General features: G+C 52.4%; 1 protein-coding gene across 2 annotated transcripts in view; it reads right to left on the bottom strand.

The window, feature by feature from the left end:
- The window catches only part of rrad (Ras-related associated with diabetes), a 25,429-nt gene extending 6,742 nt beyond the window's left edge, over window positions 1-18,687 (bottom strand). The window contains exons 1-3 of one of the 2 annotated variants that reach the window (XM_085991869.1): window positions 18,580-18,687; window positions 13,761-14,127; window positions 2,888-2,961 (exon numbers count right to left, since the gene is read on the bottom strand). In XM_085991869.1, coding sequence (XP_085847995.1) covers window positions 2,888-2,961; window positions 13,761-14,118 — 432 coding nt within the window. In that variant the 5' untranslated portion in view covers window positions 14,119-14,127; window positions 18,580-18,687. Of the gene's footprint in view, window positions 1-2,887; window positions 2,962-13,760; window positions 14,128-18,345; window positions 18,489-18,579 lie in introns of those variants that run through there. The other variant, XM_085991870.1, reaches the window with a different exon arrangement.
- Window positions 18,688-19,166: the final 479 nt, after the last annotated feature.

Genomic DNA, 19,166 nt, shown 5'->3' with positions numbered 1-19,166 from the left:
TTCCAGAGCTTAGGGCCGAGGCAACAGAAGTCACGGCCATCAATGGTTGAGCGATTATAATCAGGGATGCTCAAGAGGGCAGAATTAGAGGAGCACAGATATCTCGGGGGGTTGTGGGGCTGAAGGAGGTTACAGAGATAGGGAGGGGCGAGGCCATGGAGAGATTTGAAAACAAGGATGAGAATTTTAAAATTGAGGCGCTGCTTAACCGGGAGCCAATGTAGGTCAGCGAGCACAGGGGTGATGGGCGAACGGGACTTGGTGCGAGTTAGGACACGGGCAGCCGAATTTTGGATGACCTCAAGTTTACGTAGGGTAGAATGTGGGAAGCCAGCCAGGAGTGCGTTGGAATAGTCAAGTCTAGAGGTAACAAAGGCATGGATGAGGGTTTCAGCAGCGGATGAGCTGAGGCAAGGGCGGAGACGGGCGATGTTACGGAGGTGGAAATAGGCGGTCTTAGTTATGCTGCGGCTATGTGGTCGGAAGCTCATTTCAGGGTCAAATAATGATCCAAGGTCGCAAACAGTGTGATTCAGCCTCAGACAGATGTTAGGGAGAGAGATGGAGTCAGTGGCTAGGGCACGGAGTTTGTGGCGGGGACGGAAAACAATGGCTTCGGTCTTCCCACTATTTAATTCACAACTAGCTCTTTGCGTCGGTGCCATTCCATCACTGGGCTAAACTTTGGTTGACCCCCTCAAGCTGGGTAATGTCTCCCTCTCTGATTGGCCAGAGAGCACCACAGCTTTGGCAAGACTGAAAAGCCGAGTGGTTCAGGCAGCTCCTGAATCCAGCTGCAGAGTGTCCACCACCCTCCCATCTGCCGGGGTCCCGCGCTCATTATTTTCTTTGTTGTATCTGTTTGCTCCGTACTGTTAGCTTGGACTAATGATCCCAGAGACGTGAGTTCAAATCCCACCACGGCAGCTGGCGAATTTAAATTCGGTTAATTAAATAAATCTGGAACAAAAAGCTAGCGTCAGTAATGGTGACCATGAAACTGTCAGATTGTCGTAAAAACCCATCTGGTTCACTAATGTCCTTTAGGGAAGGAAATCTGTCGCCCTTACCCGGTCTGGCCGATATGTGACTCCAGACCCACAGCAATGTGGTTGACTCTTAACTGCCCTCTGAAATGGCCGAGCGAGCCACTCAGTTGTACCAAACCACTACGAAAAAGACATTCGCCACACGGACTGGGAGCGGTTTAAGAAGGCGGCTCACCTACCACCTTCTCAGGTGGGCAATTAGGGATGGGCAGTAAATGATGGCCTTGCCAGCGACGCCCACATCCCGTGAATGAATAAAAAATAAACTATGTTGCAGCTCCCTCCTGTCCTATTGGCCAGCTCCCCAACATTGAACCATATCCCTTGTTTTGGAATTTCTTTGCTCTGACTAAAATTTGGCCTCAAGAGTCATCTGTAAATTTTGAAATTATGCCCTGTACACCCACGTCCAAGTCATTAATACACATCAAGAAAAGCAGTGGTCCTAGAACCGACCCCTGGGGAACACCACTGTATACCTTCTTCCAGTCCGAAAAACAACCGTCCACCACTACTCTCTGTTTCCTGTCACTTAGCCAATTCTGTATCCATGCTGCCACTGTCCCTTTTATTCCATGGGCTTCAACTTTACTGGCAAGCCTATTATGTGGCACTTTGTCAAACGCCTTTTGTAACTAATTTCAAAATTTGCAGATGACACAAAACTTGGACGTATAGTGAACAGTGAGGAGGAGAGTGATAGACTTCAAGAGGACAGACAGGCTGGGCGGGCATGTGGCAGATGAAATTTAACGCAGAAAAGTGCGAAGTGATACATTTTGGTAGAAATAATGAGGAGAGGCAATATAAACTGAAGGGTACAATCCTGAAGGGGGTGCACGAACAGAGAGACCTGGGGGTATGTGTGGACAAATCATTGAAGGTGGCAGGGCAGGTTGAGAAAGCGGTTTAAAAGGCTTACGGGATCCTGGGCTTCTAGAGTACAAAAGCGAGGAAATTATGATGAACCTGTATAAAACACTGGTTCAGCCTCAACTGGAGTATTGGGTCCAATTCTGGGCACCGCACTTTAGGAAGGATGTGAAGGCCTTGGAGAGGGTGCAGAAAAGATTTACGAGAATGGTTCCAGGGATGAGGGACTTCAGTTACGTTGATAGACTGGAGAAGCTGGGGTTGTTCTCCTTCGAGCAGGGAAGGTTGAGAGGAGATTTGATAGAGGTGTTCAAAATCATGAGGGGTCTGGACAGAGTAGATGGAGAGAAACTGCTCCCATTGGCGGAAGGGTCGAGAACCAAGGGACACAGATTTAAGGTGATTGGCAAAAGAACCAAAGGCGACGTGAGAAGAAACCTTTTTATGCAGCGAGTGGTTAGGATCTGGAACGCACTGCCTGAAAGGGTGGTGGAGGCAGATTCAATCGTGGCTTTCAAAAGGGAGTTGGAGAAGTACCTGATGGAAACACATTTGCAGGGCCACGGGGAAAGGGCGGGAGAGTGGGACTAGCTGAAGTGCTCTTGCAGAGACTCGGCACAGGCTCGACGGGCCGAATGGCCTCCTTCCGTGCTGTAACCATTCTCTGATTCTAAGAGTCATTGTGTTAGAGAGGGAACAGAAATCAGCCAGGGTTTGCACTCCTCCAGTGGTCCCCTGCTGGAAGGTGTGTGTGTGTGTGTGTGTCAGGTCAGGACAGGCACGTCTGAATATCCTGCCGACATTCAATACCGAGCCTCGGACATGGAGAATGGGCACTTGGGTAAGGCACCAAAGTGAGGCCAACGCTCAAGAAACCATAGCCCAGCGAGGGGTCAACAACAAGGGTAGAAAACTGAAACAAGAGGCTCGTACTGAGACTGAGACTGCACGTAACAAGGACCAACCTGCTCCCAGATATCGAACAGGAGCAGATTTGCTTCCTCCCCATCCACCACGATTGATCTGTCAAATGTGTCTCCTGAAAGGAAAGAGATTGGATTTAGATTGGGTTTCATTCATAGAATCATACAGCTCAGAAGGAGGCCATTCGGCCCATCGTGCCTGTGCCGGCTCTTTGAAAGAGCTCTCCAATTAGTCCCACTCCACCCTGCTCTTTCCCCACAGCCCCGCAAATATTCCCTTTTCGAGTATTTATCCAATTCCCTTTTGAAAGTTACTATTGAATCTGCTTCTGCCGCCCTTTCAGGCCTCACATTCCAGATCACAACAGCTCGCTGCGTAAAAAAATTCTCCTCATGTCCCCCCTGCTTTTTCCAATTACAGTACCTTAAATCTGTGTCCTCTGGTTACCAACCCTTCCGCCAGTTTCTCCTTATTTACTCCATCAAAACCCTTCATGATTTTGAACAGATCACTTGGGAGAGCTCCTCAAAGATAAAGGCATGTTACTAAGCCCATGAGTGACCAGTCCGGTCAAATCCAGTCGTGAATGGTGGTGGACCATTAAACAACTAACGGGAGGAGGAGGCTCCATGAATATCCCCATCCTCAATGATGGTGGAGCCCAGCACGTGAGTGCAAAAGACAAAGCTGAAGCGTTTGCAACTATCTTCAGCCAGAAGTGCTGAGTGGATGATCCATATCGGCCTCCTGAGGGCCCCACCACCACAGAAGCCAGTCTTCAGCCAATTCGATTCACTCCACGTGATATCAAGAAACGGCTGAGCACACTGGATACAGCAAAGGCTATGGGCCCCGACAACATCCTGGCTATCATGCTGAAGACTTGTGCTCCAGAACTAGCCGCGCCTCTAACCAAGCTGTTCCAGTACAGCTACAACATTGGCATCTATCCGACAATGTGGAAAACTGCCCAGGTATGTCCTGTCCACAAAAAGCAGGACAAATCTAACCCGGCCAATTACCGCCCCATCAGTCTACTCTCAATCATCAGCAAAGTGATGGAAGGTGTCGTCGACAGTGCTATCAAGTGGCACTTACTCACTAATAACCTGCTCACTGATGCCCAGTTTGGGTTCCGCCAAGACCACTCGGCTCCCGACCTCATTACAGCCTTGGTCCAAACATGGACAAAGGAGCTGAATTCCAGAGGTGAGGTGAGAGTGACTGCCCTTGACATCAAGGCAGCATTTGACCGAGTGTGGCATCAAGGAGCCCTAGTAAAACTGAAGTCAATGGGAATCGGGGGGAAAACTCTCCACTGGCTGGAGTCATACCTAGCACAAAGGGAGATGGTTGTGGTGTTTGAAGGACAATCATCACAGCCCCAGGACATCGCTGCAGGAGTTCCTAGGCCCAACCATCTTCAGTTGCTTCATCAATGACCTTCCCTCCAACATAAGGTCAGAAATGGGGATGTTCGCCAATGACTGCACAGTGTTCAGTTCCATTCGCAACTCCTCAGATAATGAAGCAGTCCATGCCCGCATGCAGCAAGACCTGGACGATGTTCAGGCTTGGGCTGATAAGTGGCAGGTAACATTCGCGCAACAGAAGTGCCAGGCAATGACTATCTCCAACAAGCGAGAGTCTAACCACCACCCCTTGACATTCAACAGCATTACCATCGCGAATCCCCCACCATCAACATCCTGGGGGTCACCATTGACCAGAAACTTAACTGGACCAGCCACATAAATACTGTGGCAACAAGAGTAGGTCAGAGGCTGGGTATTCTGCGGCTCCTGACTCCCCAAAGCCTTTCCACCATCTACAGGGCACAAGTAAGGAATGTGATGGAATACTCTCCACTTGCCTGGATGAGTGCAGCTCCAACAATGCTCAAGAAGCTCGACACCATCCAGGACAAAGCAGCCCGCTTGATTGGCACTCCGTCTACCACCTTAAACATTTACTCCATCCACCACTGGCGCACCGTGGCTGCAGTGTGTACCATCTACAAGATGCACTGCAGCAACTCGCCAATGCTTCTTCGGCAGCACCTCCCAAACCCGCGACCTCTTCCACCTAGAAGGACAAGGGCAGCAGGCGCATGGGAACACCATCACCTCCAAGTTACCCTCCAAGTCACACACCATCCTGACTTCAAAGTATTTCGACGATCCTTCATCATCGCTGGGTCAAAATCCTGGAACTCCCTCCCTAACAGCACTGTGGGAGTACCTTCACCACACGGACTGCAGCGGTTCAAGAAGGCGGCTCACCACCACCTTCTCAAGGGCAATTAGGGATGGGCAATAAATGCTGGCCCTGCCAGCGATGCCCACATCCGATAAACGAATAAAAATAAGCACTGACCCTCTTGGCTCAGTGAAACCACGACCGGGCCTGTCTTGTATTCGCTGCTCCTGTTGCGAGCTTTAGATCAGTAGCACTCTTGAGGTGGCATGGCAAGATCCCAAGGCAGATCAGGATGAGGGAAATCATTGACTCATCTTCGCTTAGCCATCCAGAAAGACCCTGCAGGCTTACCCCTCCCCTCGAGGGCGTAGGATTGTGTGTTTAGAGATTCCAGGTGTGCAATAGTGATTCCAACCGTGATTCCTCATGTCAGCCGTGGCTCAGTGGGCAGCACTCTCGCCTCTGAGTCAGAAGGTTGTGGGTTCAAGTCCCACTCCAGAGACTTGCGTGCATAATCCAGGCTGACACTCCCAGTGCAGTGCTGAGGGAGCGCTGCACTGTCGGAGATGCCGTCTTTCAGATGAGACGTTAAACCGAGGCCCTGTCTGCTCCCTCAGGTGGATGTACAAGATCCCACAAGCACTATTTCGAAGAAGAACACGGGGAGTTATCCCCAGTGTCCTGGTTGATATTTATCCCTCAATCAACATCACTAAAGCAGATTACCTGGTCATTTATCACATTGCTGTTTGTGGGAGCTTGCTGTGTGCAAATTGGCTGCTGTGTTTCCTACATTACAACAGTGACTACACTTCAGAAAAAGCACCTCATTGGCTGTAAAGCCCTTTGGGACGTCCTGCGGTTGTGAAAGGTGCTGTATCAATGCAAGTCTTTCTTTAGTGTGTACAATGGCGATACCTAGTTTATTACACTTGTTAGGAAGCCCTAAGTTACTCCAAGATAACGTCCTGGCTTGTGCACTGCCAGCCTGACCTGACTCAGGATGCTGGTCAATGCTGGGGCCTCCCGTGTGCTTCAGGCAATGGGATTAAACCGTTGGCGGGGCTGTGAGAGCCAGTAATACCCCTGGGCCTGCGGGCGGCGCTCTCTGTTTAATGCACGGGTCTCTCCTCTAACTGTCACTGGGTGCCGCTGAAGAGATGGTGTTTAATGTTCCATCACTTACTGCGGGTTGAGATGACAAACGTTGCTCCAGCTACTGGGGGAAACCGTGATCTCGGGAGGTGGAATCTATTAATATGCCGAGCGAGCCTTGCAGATTGCTGACATAGGAGTCAGGAAATGGATCTCACAGGGCCAATCTGAACAGAATCAATAAGGCGGTCAGGTTCCCAGAGCTGGGGAGGCCAGATTCTGAGAACAGCGACAATTATCTCTAGAGCACTGGGAAACCCAGGTAACAGAGCAAGGTGCAGAGTGCAGGGCCGCACCAAGGGTAGCAAGAGCAGGAGATGAGAAACAAATACTTGAAAGACTTGCATTTATATAGCAACTTTCACCATCTCAGGATGTCCCAACACGCATTACGGCCAATGAAGTACTTTTTGTAGTGTAGTCACTTGTTGTAATGTGGGAAAGGCGGCAGCCAATTTGCGCACAGCAAGCTCCCACAAACAGCAATGTGGTAAAGACCAGATCATGTTTTAGTGATGTTGGTTGAAAGATAAATATTGGACAGGACACCGGGGAGAACTCCCCTGATCTTCTTCAAATAGTGGCCGTGGGATCTTTTACATCCACCTGAGAGAGCAGACGGGGCCTCGGTTTAACGTCTCATCCGAAAGATGGCACCTCCGACAGTGCGGCACTCCCTCAGTACTGCCCCTCCGACAGTGCGGCGCTCCCTCAGTACTGCCCCTCCAACAGTGCGGCGCTCCCTCAGTACTGCCTCTCCGACAGTGCGGCGCTCCCACAGAACTGCCCCTCCGACGTTGCGGCGCTCCCTCAGTACTGCCCCTCCGACGGTGCGGCGCTCCCTCAGTACTGCCTCTCCGACAGTGCGGCGCTCCCTCAGTACTGCCTCTCCGACAGTGCAGCGCTCCCTCAGTACTGCCCCTCCGACAGTGCAGCACTCCCTCAGTACTGCCCCTCCGACAGTGCAGCGCTCCCTCAGCACTGCCCCTCCGACAGTGCAGCGCTCCCTCAGTACTGCCCCTCCGACAGTGCAGCGCTCCCTCAGTACTGCCCCTCCAACAGTGCGGCGCTCCCTCAGTACTGCCCCTCCGACAGTGTGGCACTCCCTCAGTACTGCCCCTCCGTGCCCCTCCGACAGTGCAGCGCTCCCTCAGTACTGCCCCTCCGACAGTGCAGCACTCCCTCAGTACCGACCCTCCGACAGTGCAGCGCTCCCTCAGTACTGCCCCTCCGACAGTGCGGCACTCCCTCAGTACTGCCCCTCCGACAGTGCAGCGCTCCCTCAGTACTGACCCTCCGACAGTGCAGCACTCCCTCAGTACTGCCCCCTGACGGTGCCGCACTCCCTCAGTACCGTCCCTCCGACAGTGCGGCACTCCCTCAGTACTGCCCCCCGATGGTGCAGCACTCCCTCAGTACCGTCCCTCCGACAGTGCAGCGCTCCCTCAGTACTGCCTCTCCGACAGTGCGGCGCTCCCTCAGTACTGCCTCTCCGACAGTGCAGCACTCCCTCAGTACTGCACCTCCAACAGTGCAGCACTCCCTCAGTACTGCCCCTCCGACGGTGCGGCGCTCCCTCGGTACTGCCTCTCCGACAGTGCGGCACTCCCTCAGTACTGCCCCTCCGACAGTGCGGCGCTCCCTCAGTACTGCCCCTCCGACAGTGCAGCACTCCCTCAGTACTGCCCCTCCGACAGTGCAGCGCTCCCTCAGTACTGCCCCCCGACGGTGCCGCACTCCCTCAGTACCGTCCCTCCGACAGTGCGGCACTCCCTCAGTACTGCCCCCCGACGGTGCAGCACTCCCTCAGTACCGTCCCTCCGTGCCCCTCCGACAGTGCGGCGCTCCCTCAGTACTGCCCCTCCGACAGTGCGGCGCTCCCTCAGTACTGCCCCTCCGACAGTGCAGCGCTCCCTCAGTACTGCCTCTCCGACAGTGCGGCGCTCCCTCAGTACTGCCTCTCCGACAGTGCGGCACTCCCTCAATACTGCCCCTCCGACAGTGCGGCGCTCCCTCAGTACTGCCCCCTTGACAGTGCGGCGCTCCCTCAGTACTGCCCCTCCGACAGTGCGGCGCTCCCTCAGTACTGCCCCCCCGACGGTGCGGCGCTCCCTCAGTACTGCCCCTCCGACAGTGCGGCACTCCCTCAGTATTGCCCCTCCGACAGTGCGGCACTCCCTCAGTACGGACCCTCCGACAGTGCGGCACTCCCTCAGTACTGCCCCCCGGCGGTGCAGCACTCCCTCAGTACCGTCCCTCCGACAGTGCAGCACTCCCTCAGTACTGCCCCCCGAAGATGCAGCACTCCCTCAGTACTGCCCCCCGACGATGCCGCACTCCCTCAGTACTGCCCCCCGAAGATGCAGCACTCCCTCAGTACCGTCCCTCCAACAGTGCGGCACTCCCTCAGTACTGACCCCCGACGGTCCGGCGCTCCCTCAGTACTGCACTGGGAATGTTAGGCTAGGTTTTTAAGCTCCAGTTGCTGGCGTAGGAACTAAACCACACAACCTTCTGAATCAGAGGCGAGAGTGCCACCCACTGAGCCACAGCTGACACCTGAACATGAGGTGTAGGGGTTAGAAGATAACAGGCACGGGTTACAAACCTGTGGGTTGTTGGAGGAACGGAGACTAAGGGAGGTGAGGATTTCTGCGGTGCTGAGGTCCGTGGCCTCGCTCCTCCCTATCTCTGTTACCTCCTCTAGCCCACCAAGCCTCCGAGAAAACCATGCTCCTCCAATTCTGGCCTCCTGAGCATCCCAGATTTTAATCGCTCCACCATTGGCGGCCGCGCCTTCAGCTGCCTGGGCCCTAAGCTCTGGAATTTCTCACATTACAACAGTACTTCATTGGCTGTAAAGCGCTTTGAGACATCCGGTGGTCGTGAAAGGCGCTATGGAAATGTAAGTCTTTCTTTCTTCTTTCTTTCTTAAACCTCTCCGCCTCGCTACCTCTCTCTCCGCCCTTAAGACGCTCCATAAAACCGACCTCTTTGACCAAGCTTTTGGTTATCTTTCCTAATACAGGTCCACAACCCCTTATCCGAAACCCTTGGGACCAGATATGTTTCGGAATTCGGAATTTTTCGGATTTCAGAACGGTAGCTCTTTTTGACATTTTTACAGTGAAATTAAACTCAAAATCACAAAATAACAAAAGATATCCGAGAGCAGCAGACGCACGTGTGACTGGCAGCAGCACTGAGACACAACTGACGCCTCACACCTGCGTGGGTGAAGCATCGGCTGCGTCGGGTCATGTGTGGCGCCACTCGGGTCATGTCGTGCACACGAGTGACGCTCCACGAAAAAACTTTTGGTTTTCAGAGCTTTTCGAATTTCGAAATTGCGAATAAGGGGTTGTGGACCTATATTTCCTTATGTGGCTTGCTGTCAAATTTTCTTTGATAACGCTCCTCTGTTAAAGGTGCTATATCTTATATAAATACCAGTATGCTAATATAGTGATTATGTCACTGGACTAGTAATCCATAGGATGCAAGCTCTGGAAAAAAACCAGTAAAAGTGACCACGAAACTATCGGATTGTGGTAAAAACCCAACTGGTTCACTGATGTCCTTCAGGGAAGGAAACCTGCCGTCCTCACCCGGTCTGGGTCTATATGTGACTCCAGTCCCACAATAACTCTTAACGGTCCTGTGAAGTGGTCTACCAAGACATTCAGCGGTTCAAGAAGAAGGCGGCCCACTACCACCCAGCCTCGCCAGCAGCGCCCACATCACGAGAATGGAATAAGAAAATGGAACAATGGGTCTGGATTCCTCAGGGAGGACGCCGGGAGAAGGGAGAGTGCGGCGTTGGGCAGGTTCGGAGAAAACAAGGTAAGAAAGGTCAGAGGAACACTGACTGACCACAGCAACATCAATAAAGTGCAGAGGCCAAAGCAAGGATGGGACAGGATGGGGCGGAGAGAGGCTGGAGGTTACAAGTGGACCATTGCTTCTGCTCAGATAGTCAAACTTCCCTCAGCAAGGAGGCAGAGAGGGAATGTAATGCGGGCAGATTGGAGAATAGTCCCGAGTCTGGAAATTTTAGGTGTGTGATTTTCAGTTTCTTTCTTTGTCTCTGCAGACTGCTCTCATTAACATTCACCACAGCAACAGCACTATCACACCCAGGGGCCTGTCACACCCCATCCATATTCACTTTCTCTCTATTCCCACTCTCTCTCTCTCTCTATTCCCACTCTCTCTCTTTCTCTCTATTCCCACTCTCTCTCTCTCTCTATTCCCACTCTCTCTCTCTCCCACTCTCTCTCTATTCCCACTCTCTCTTTCTCTCTCTATTCCCACTCTCTCTCTCTCCCACTCTCTCTCTCTATTCCCACTCTCTCTCTCTATTCCCCCTCTCTCTCTTTATTCCCACTCTCTCTATTCCCACCCTCTCTCTTTCTCTATTCCCTCTCTCTCTCTCTCTCTATTCCCACTCTCTCTCTCTCAATTCAATTCAATTCAAATTGCTTTATTGGCATGACAAGGTACACCTTATGTTGCCAAAGCACCGAAAAACATGTATGATTGAACACGTAAACGCAGATCTATCCATACAGTGTATAAACAGATATATCCCTGAGTGTATAAATATACACACATATAATATGCATATAATCTTTTCTTAGATTTAATGGTTGTCCCTCTGCTTATGGCAAGCTGTAACATAGTTTGCCGCTAAAGTTACACAATTTCTCTGTTCCTCTAATAGATATGGGAGTTTTTGGTCGTCATTCAAATTTTTGAATTCAGGGCATATTTTTATGAATTTTGGGTAGAAATTCCCCTTTATGTCCTGATAGTTTCCACAAGTTGTGAGGAAGTGCATCTCTGTCTCCACCACTCCCTGACTGCAGTGAGAGCATATCCTGTCCTCTCTGGGCAGCCAGGTCTGTCTGTGTCTGCCTTTTTCGATGGCCAGGCTATGCTCACTAAGTCTGTACATAGTCAAGGTTTTTCTCAATTTGCTATCTTTTACCATGGTCAGGTATGCAGCCATGGTGTATTGTCTGTTTAGGGCCAAATAGCAATCGAGTTTGTTTTGGGTTTATGTTGTTTCTGTCCAATAGGTCAGATATTTTTCCTTTTGTTTAGTGACCATTGTGTTGGTCGAATTCTCTGTGCTAGGATGTCACTGTCCTGGAGCTGATTATTTTTAGTAGTGTTAGTAGTTACTTCACTCTCTCTCTATTCCCACTCTCTCTCTCTCTCTCTCTATTCCCACTCACTCTCTCTCTCTCTCTATTCCCACTCTCTTTCTCTCTATTCCACTCTCTCTCTATTCCCACTCTCTCGCTCTCTTATTCCCTCTCTCTCTATCTCTATTCCCTCTCTCTCTCTCTCTCTATCCCACTCTCTCTCTCTCTCTCTATTCCCTCTCTCTATCTCTCTCTCTCTCTATTCCCTCTCTCTCTCTCTATTCCCACTCTCTCTCTCTCTCTATTCCCTCTCTCTCTCTCTCTATTCCCTCTCTCTCTCTCTCTATTCCCACTCTCTCTCTCTCTATTCCACTCTCTCTCTCTATTCCCACTCTCTCTCTCTATTCCCTCTCTCTCTCTCTATTCCCACTCTCTCTCTCTATTCCCACTCTCTCTCTCTATTCCCACTCTCTCTCTCTATTCCCACTCTCTCTCTCTATTCCCTCTCTCTCTCTCTATTCCCACTCTCTCTCTCTCTCTCTCTCTCTCTATTCCCTCTCTCTCTCTCTATTCCCACTCTCTCTCTCTATTCCCTCTCTCTCTCACTCTATTCCCACTCTCTCTCTATTACCTCTCTCTCTCTCTATTCCCTCTCTCTCTCTCTCTTCCCTCTCTCTCTCTCTCTATTCCTCTCTCTCTCTCTCTATTCCCACTCTCTCTCCTCTCTATTCCCACTCTCTCTCTCTCTCTATTCCCACTCTCTCTCTCTCTCTCTCTATTCCCACTCTCTCTCTCTCTATTCCCTCTCTCTCTCTCTATCCCGCTCTATCTCTCTATTCCCTCTCTCTCTCTCTCTAATCCCTCTCTCTCTCTCTCTATTCCCTCTCTCTCTCTATTCCCTCTCTCTCCTCTCTCTCTATTCTCTCTCTCTCTCTCTCTCTCTATTCCCTCTCTCTCTCTCTCTCTATTCTCTCTCTCTCTCTCTATTCCCACTCTCTCTCTCTCTATTCCCTCTCTCTCTCTCTCTCTATTCTCTCTCTCTCTCTCTATTCCCACTCTCTCTCTCTCTATTCCCTCTCTCTCTCTCTCTCTATTCTCTCCTCTCTCTCTCTCTCTCTATTCCCACTCTCTCTCTCTCTATTCCCACTCTCTCTCTCTCTCTCTCTATTCCCACTCTCTCTCTCTCTATTCCCTCTCTCTCTCTCTATTCCCGCTCTATCTCTCTATTCCCTCTCTCTCTCTCTCTATTCCCACTCTCTCTCTCTCTATTCCCTCTCTCTCTCTCTATTCCCTCTCTCTCTCTCTCTCTCTATTCTCTCTCTCTCCTCTCTCTCTATTCTCTCTCTCTCTCTCTCTCTATTCCCTCTCTCTCTCTCTCTCTATTCTCTCTCTCTCTCTCTATTCCCACTCTCTCTCTCTCTATTCCCTCTCTCTCTCTCTCTCTCTATTCCCTCTCTCTCTCTCTCTCTATTCTCTCTCTCTCTCTCTCTCTCTATTCCCTCTCTCTCTCTCTCTCTATTCTCTCTCTCTCTCTCTATTCCCACTCTCTCTCTCTCTATTCCCTCTCTCTCTCTCTCTATTCCCAATCTCTCTCTCTATTCCCTCTCTCTCTCTCTCTCTATTCCCAATCTCTCTCTATTCCCTCTCTCTCTCTCTCTCTATTCTCTCTCTCTCTCTCTATTCCCTCTCTCTCTCTCTCTTCCCTCTCTCTCTCTCTCTATTCCCTCTCTCTCTCTCTCTATTCCCACTCTCTCTCTCTCTATTCCCACTCTCTCTCTCTCTCTATTCCCACTCTCTCTCTCTCTCTCTCTATTCCCACTCTCTCTCTCTCTCTATTCCCTCTCTCTCTCTCTATTCCCGCTCTATCTCTCTATTCCCTCTCTCTCTCTCTCTATTCCCTCTCTCTCTCTCTCTATTCCCTCTCTCTCTCTCTATTCCCTCTCTCTCTCTCTCTCTCTATTCCCTCTCTCTCTCTCTCTCTATTCTCTCTCTCTCTCTCTCTCTCTATTCCCTCTCTCTCTCTCTCTCTATTCTCTCTCTCTCTCTCTATTCCCACTCTCTCTCTCTCTATTCCCTCTCTCTCTCTCTCTCTATTCCCAATCTCTCTCTCTATTCCCTCTCTCTCTCTCTCTCTATTCCCAATCTCTCTCTCTATTCCCTCTCTCTCTCTCTCTCTATTCCCAATCTCTCTCTATTCCCTCTCTCTCTCTCTCTCTATTCCCACTCTCTCTCTCTCTATTCCCTATCTCTCTCTCTCTCTATTCCCAATCTCTCTCTCTATTCCCTCTCTCTCTCTCTCTCTATTCCCAATCTCTCTCTATTCCCTCTCTCTCTCTCTCTCTATTACCACTCTCTCTCTCTCTGTCCCACTCTTTCACTCCGCTATATCCACCCCTTCAATGACACTCACCTCGCCCTTCAGTTTCGTGCGGTTCGCTTTCCTCCACCCCTCCGAATATCCGAGCCAGGCTGGATTTCCCCACGCGATGCTCCCCGAGCAGGACCACCTTGTAGAGGCTGTCAGACTCGCTGTCGCTGGAGGTGACCGAGTCGGAGGAGCCGGACGCCCAGCTGTCGCGCTGTGGCTGGCCCGGGCTGAAGGAGGTGCAGCGCACCAGGTTGGACAGATTCCCCGCCTGTACCGAGGCTCGGAGCTCCCGGTCATCCACTGGCATGCTCCTGCGGTGCAGCTGCTGCGGGAGGTGCAGTGGGGTGCTGCCCCGCCTCCTGTCCAGCGCCCTGCTCTGGCCCATCTTGTTTAGAGTCATCTTGTTCCCCTACATGGAGAGAGAGAGAGGGAGGAAAGATAGAGGGGGAGAGAGAGGGAGATAGAGGAGGAGAGGGGATAGGGAGGGAGGGGAGAGAGAGGGAGAGAGGGAGGAAAGATAGAGGGGGAGAGGGAGGGAGATAGAGGAGGAGAGGGGATGGGGAGAGAGGGAGGAAAGATAGAGGGGGAGAGGGAGGGAGATAGGGGAGGAGAGGGGATAGGGAGGAAGGGGAGAGAGATAGAAAGAGGGAGAAAGAGAGATAGAGAGAGGGGAGAGAGAGGGAGAGGACAAGAGGTGGTAGGGAGGTAAAAAGGGGAGAGAGAGAGAAATTATTTAAAGGGTCATGACTAAGAGAAAAAACATTTTTTTGTCAAACGCCTTTGATACGACATCCCAGGGCAAGATGTGGCTCGCCAGTGTATCCCCCCACGATATATATCCCACCGACGCTCCCGGTCTGGGGTCCCAGGTGAGAAATGGCTGTGAACCCCTGACCCCAGCGGGTGTAGGGGGAGAGCGGGGAACCTCGACAGAAAAAAAGAGACGTTTCATCTGTTTGGAAACGTGTCATCGATGACATCATCTGCACCAAAACGTGTCGTCGATGACATCATCCACAGCGAAACGTGTCACCGATGACATCATCCGCACCGAAAACGTGTCATCGATGACATCATCCGCACCGAAACGTGTCATCGATGACATCATCCGCACCGAAACGTGCCAATACGTCAATGTGCGTGACACAAATCCCAATGCAAGCCTTCTCTGGCTCTTTATTCATTGATACTGCCCCTTTACTTTACAGACTGACAAAAATGAGCAAATAATCTTTTAATAAGTAATTAAAAACTCAAAGCATTTTTTAAAAGATTGCCTCTGATAATCTTTTAAAAAGAAAAATGTTTCACCAATGGTCACTGTTTCTAAATATAGATTGTGAGGATATAAATTGAATTAACGCAGCATTTACAATGTGAACAGTGAGTTGGAAAACATGCCTCATGTGCCGAGACTCCCTCCCCAGGCGAGTACAGGGCCTGCGAGATTAGTCACTGACATATTCATACATTTATATACCATTTCCCCTCACCTCTGAGTCAGAGGATTGTGGGTTCAAGACCCACTCCAGAGACTTGAGCCCAAAATCCAGCACTGTCAGAGGGGCAGTAATGAGGGAGTGCGGCACTGTCAGGGGCAGTAATGAGGGAGCGCTGCACTGTCGGAGGGGCAGTATTGAGGGAGCGCTGCACTGTCGGACGGGCAGTACTGAGGGAGCGCTGTACTGTCAGAGGGGCAGTACTGAGGGAGCGCTGCACTGTCGGAGGGGCTGTACTGAGGGAGTGCCGCACTGTCAGAGGGGCAGTACTGAGGGAGCACTGCACTGTCAGAGGGGCTGTACTGAGGGAGTGCTGCACTGTTGGAGGGGCAGTACTGAGGGAGCACCGCACTGTCAGAGGGACAGTACTGAGGGAGCACCGCACTGTCGGAGGGGCAGTACTGAGGGAGTGCCGCACTGTCGGAGGGGCAGTACTGAGGGAGCGCTGCACTGTCAGAGGGGCAGTACTGAGGTAGCGCTGTACTGTCGGAGGGGCAGTACTGAGGAAGCGCTGTACTGTCGGAGGGGCAGTACTGAGGGAGCGCAGCACTGTCAGAGGGGCAGTACTGAGGGAGCTCTGCACTGTGAGAGGGTCAGTACTGAGGGAGCGCTGCACTGTTGGAGGGGCTGTACTGAGGGAGCGCCGCAATGTCAGAGGGGCAGTACTGAGGGAGCGCTGCACTGTCAGAGGGGCAGTACTGAGGTAGCGCTGTACTGTCGGAGGGGCAGTACTGAGGAAGCGCTGTACTGTCGGAGCGGCATTACTGAGGGAGCGCAGCACTGTCAGAGGGGCAGTACTGAGGGAGCTCTGCACTGTGAGAGGGTCAGTACTGAGGGAGTGCCGCATTGTCGGAGGGGCAGTACTGAGGGAACGCTACACTGTCAGGTGGGCTGTACTGAGGGAGTGCCGCACTGTCAGAGGGGCAGTACTGAGGGAGCGCTGCCCTGTCAGTGGGGCAGTACTGAGGGAGCGCTGCACTGTTGGAGGGGCAGTACTGAGGGAGCCCTGCACTGTCGGTGGGGCAGCACTGAGAGACCGCCGCACTGTAGGAGGGCCAGTACTGAGGGAGCGCCGCACTGTTGGAGGGGCAGTACTGAGGGAGCGCCGCACTGTCGGAGGGGCAGTATTGAGGGAGCGCTGCACTGTTGGAGGGGCAGTACTGAGGGAGTGCTGCACTGTCAGAGGGGTAGTACTGAGGGAGTGCCGCATTGTCGGAGGGGCAGTACCAAGGGAGCGCTGCACTGTCAGAGGGGCAGCACTGAGGGAGCACTGCACTGTCAGAGGGGCAGTACTGAGGGAGCGCCGCACTGTCTGAGGGGCAGTACTGAGAGAGCCCTGCACTGTCGGGGGGTCAGTACTGAGGGAGCGCCACACTGTCGGAGGGGCAGTACTGAGGGAGCGCGGTACTGTCGGAGGGGCTATACTGAGGGAGCCCTGCACTGTCAGAGGGTCAGTACTGAGGGATCGCCGCACTGTCGGAGGGGCAGTACTGAGGGAGCGCTGCACTGTTGGAGGGGCAGTACTGAGGGAGCCCTGCACTGTCAGAGGGTCAGTACTGAGGGATCGCCGCACTGTCGGAGGGGCAGTACTGAGGGAGCGCTGCACTGTCGGAGGGGCAGTACTGAGGGAGCGCTACACTGTCTGAGGGGCAGTACTGAGGGAGCCCTTCACTGTCGGGGGGTCAGTTCTGAGGGGGCGCCGCACTGTCGGAGGGTCAGTACTGAGGGAGCGCTGCACTGTCGGAGGGGCTATACTGAGGGAGCCCTGCACTGTCAGAGGGGCAGTACTGAGGGATTGCCGTACTGTCGGAGGGGCAGTACTGAGGGAGCGCTGCACTGTTGGAGGGGCAGTACTGAGGGAGCCCTGCACTGTCAGAGTGTCAGTACTGAGGGATCGCCGCACTGTCGGAGGGGCAGCACTGAGGGAGCCCTGCACTGTCAGAGGGGCAGTACTGAGGGAGCCCTGCACTGTCAGAGTGTCAGTACTGAGGGAGCGCTGCACTGTCGGAGGGGCAGCACTGAGGGAGCCCTGCACTGTCAGAGGGGCAGTACTGAGGGAGCCCTGCACTGTCAGAGGGGCAGTACTGAGGGAGCGCCGCACTATCGGAGGGTCAGCACTGAGGGAGCGCTGCACTGGCAGAGGGGCAGTACTGAGGGAGTGCTGCACTGTCGGAGGGGCAGTACTGAGGGAGTGCTGCACTGTCGGAGGGGCAGTACTGAGGGAGTGCTGCACTGTCGGAGGGGCAGTACTGAGGGAGTGCTGCACTGTCGGAGGGGCAGTGCTGAGGGAGCGGCGCACTGTTGGAGGGGCAGTACTGAGGGAGCGCTGCACTGTCGGAGGGGCAGTACTGAGGGAGCGCTGCACTGTCAGAGGGGCAGTACTGAGGGAGTGCTGCACTGTCGGAGGGGCAGTACTGAGGGAGCGCTGCACTGTCGGAGGGGCAGCACTGAGGGAGCGCTGCACTGTCAGAGGGGCAGTACTGAGGGAGCGCTGCACTGTCGGAGGGGCAGTACTGAGGGAGTGCTGCACTGTCAGAGGGGCAGTACTGAGGGAGTGCTGCACTGTCGGAGGGGCAGTACCGAGGGAGTGCTGCACTGTTGGAGGGGCAGTACTGAGGGAGCGCCGCACTGTCGGAGGGGCAGTACTGAGTGAATCAGTGAGTGAGTGAGTGAGTCAGTGTTGCTCTCACGCCCCATGACGAAGGGACATTGAAGCTGGGTTGCCCTGGCTGGGTCAGGGTGACACAGTTTCAATGATCAGAGACCTGCTTCTTCAGTCAGTGCCTCTGAGGAATGACCGACCTCCAGTTCATATTTGAAAATGAGCTTTCTGCCCACTCACCAACATCTCGCAAATAATAGTGAGAGTTAGCAGTGATCTGCGACCGGCAGACAAATGTACCTTTAAAATACTTTCTCTGTTTTTTTTTATATTCTCCCCGACTTCAGACACATCACTGAATCCTCATTCAACACCCCAGCTACAATTCCAAATTCCAACACCTCATATTTTTATCCGCACCAAATTATTCTGCATCCCCGGCGACAGGTCACTTTTTTTTATTGAAAGATTAAATCAGGTCACTTTTTTTTGTTGAAAGATTAAATCAGCGAAACTCGTTTCTTACTCTCAGTTGGAGAAGCGATTGTAGAGAAAGCGGCACAGAACGATCCCAGTAACTGTCCTGTTTGCAACCGAGATCGGAACGAATCCTTCAGCAGAGTCAGGTCTCCCCCCACCCCACTGTGAGCCCCTCAACCTCTCTGTGTCCAAAGAGATAGTTTCAGTTCTCAGCCACAGACCCACAACAGCTTTGCAAACTCGGTCTTACTCCAAACGATTAAATGCAGAGGTCCCCTACCTGTTCCTTCTGGTTGGTGATGTTTGTAGGTAAACAGTTCCCTCTGGTCTGCTCTTGCTTGTCTGAGCTCTGAGTATATTTGCTGCGATTCTCCAGCCTCAGGCTCTATTTATAATCCCCCAGTCGGTTAAGTCAGTCCCTGACATCACCATCTCGATTACTATCAATGCCCAGAATAAACTCCATTTGGGCAGCGGCAACTGACCCTGACTGAGGAGGCACAGCCCAGGATTTCTCAGAAGCTCTCCGCCCACTTCACTCTATTCATTTCATCCAAAGGTTTTTTTTATAGCATGCAATTTTTTATTTCCCTATTTTGACAGAAAAAAAATCAGGTGTCATCATCATCATCCAGTTCCTGCTCCTGCTGGTACTGGGATTTCCTGCTGGTACTGGGATTTCCTGCTGGTACTCGGATTTCCTGCTGGTACTGGGGTTTCCTGCTGGTACTGGGATTTCCTGCTGGTACTGGGATTTCCTGCTGGTACTGGGATGTCCTGTTGGTACTGGGGTGTTCTGCTGGTAGTGGGATTTCATGCTGGTACTGGAATTTCCTGCTGGTACTGGGAGTTCCTGCTGGTACTGGG

The sequence above is a fragment of the Somniosus microcephalus genome, chromosome 6 (assembly GCF_052327205.1).
Source record: "Somniosus microcephalus isolate GS21.2 chromosome 6, FLI_Smic_1.0, whole genome shotgun sequence".
Lineage (NCBI taxonomy): Eukaryota > Metazoa > Chordata > Chondrichthyes > Squaliformes > Somniosidae > Somniosus > Somniosus microcephalus.
The sequence above is the reverse complement of the archived record's forward strand: the minus strand, read 5'-3'. Positions and strand labels throughout refer to the sequence as shown.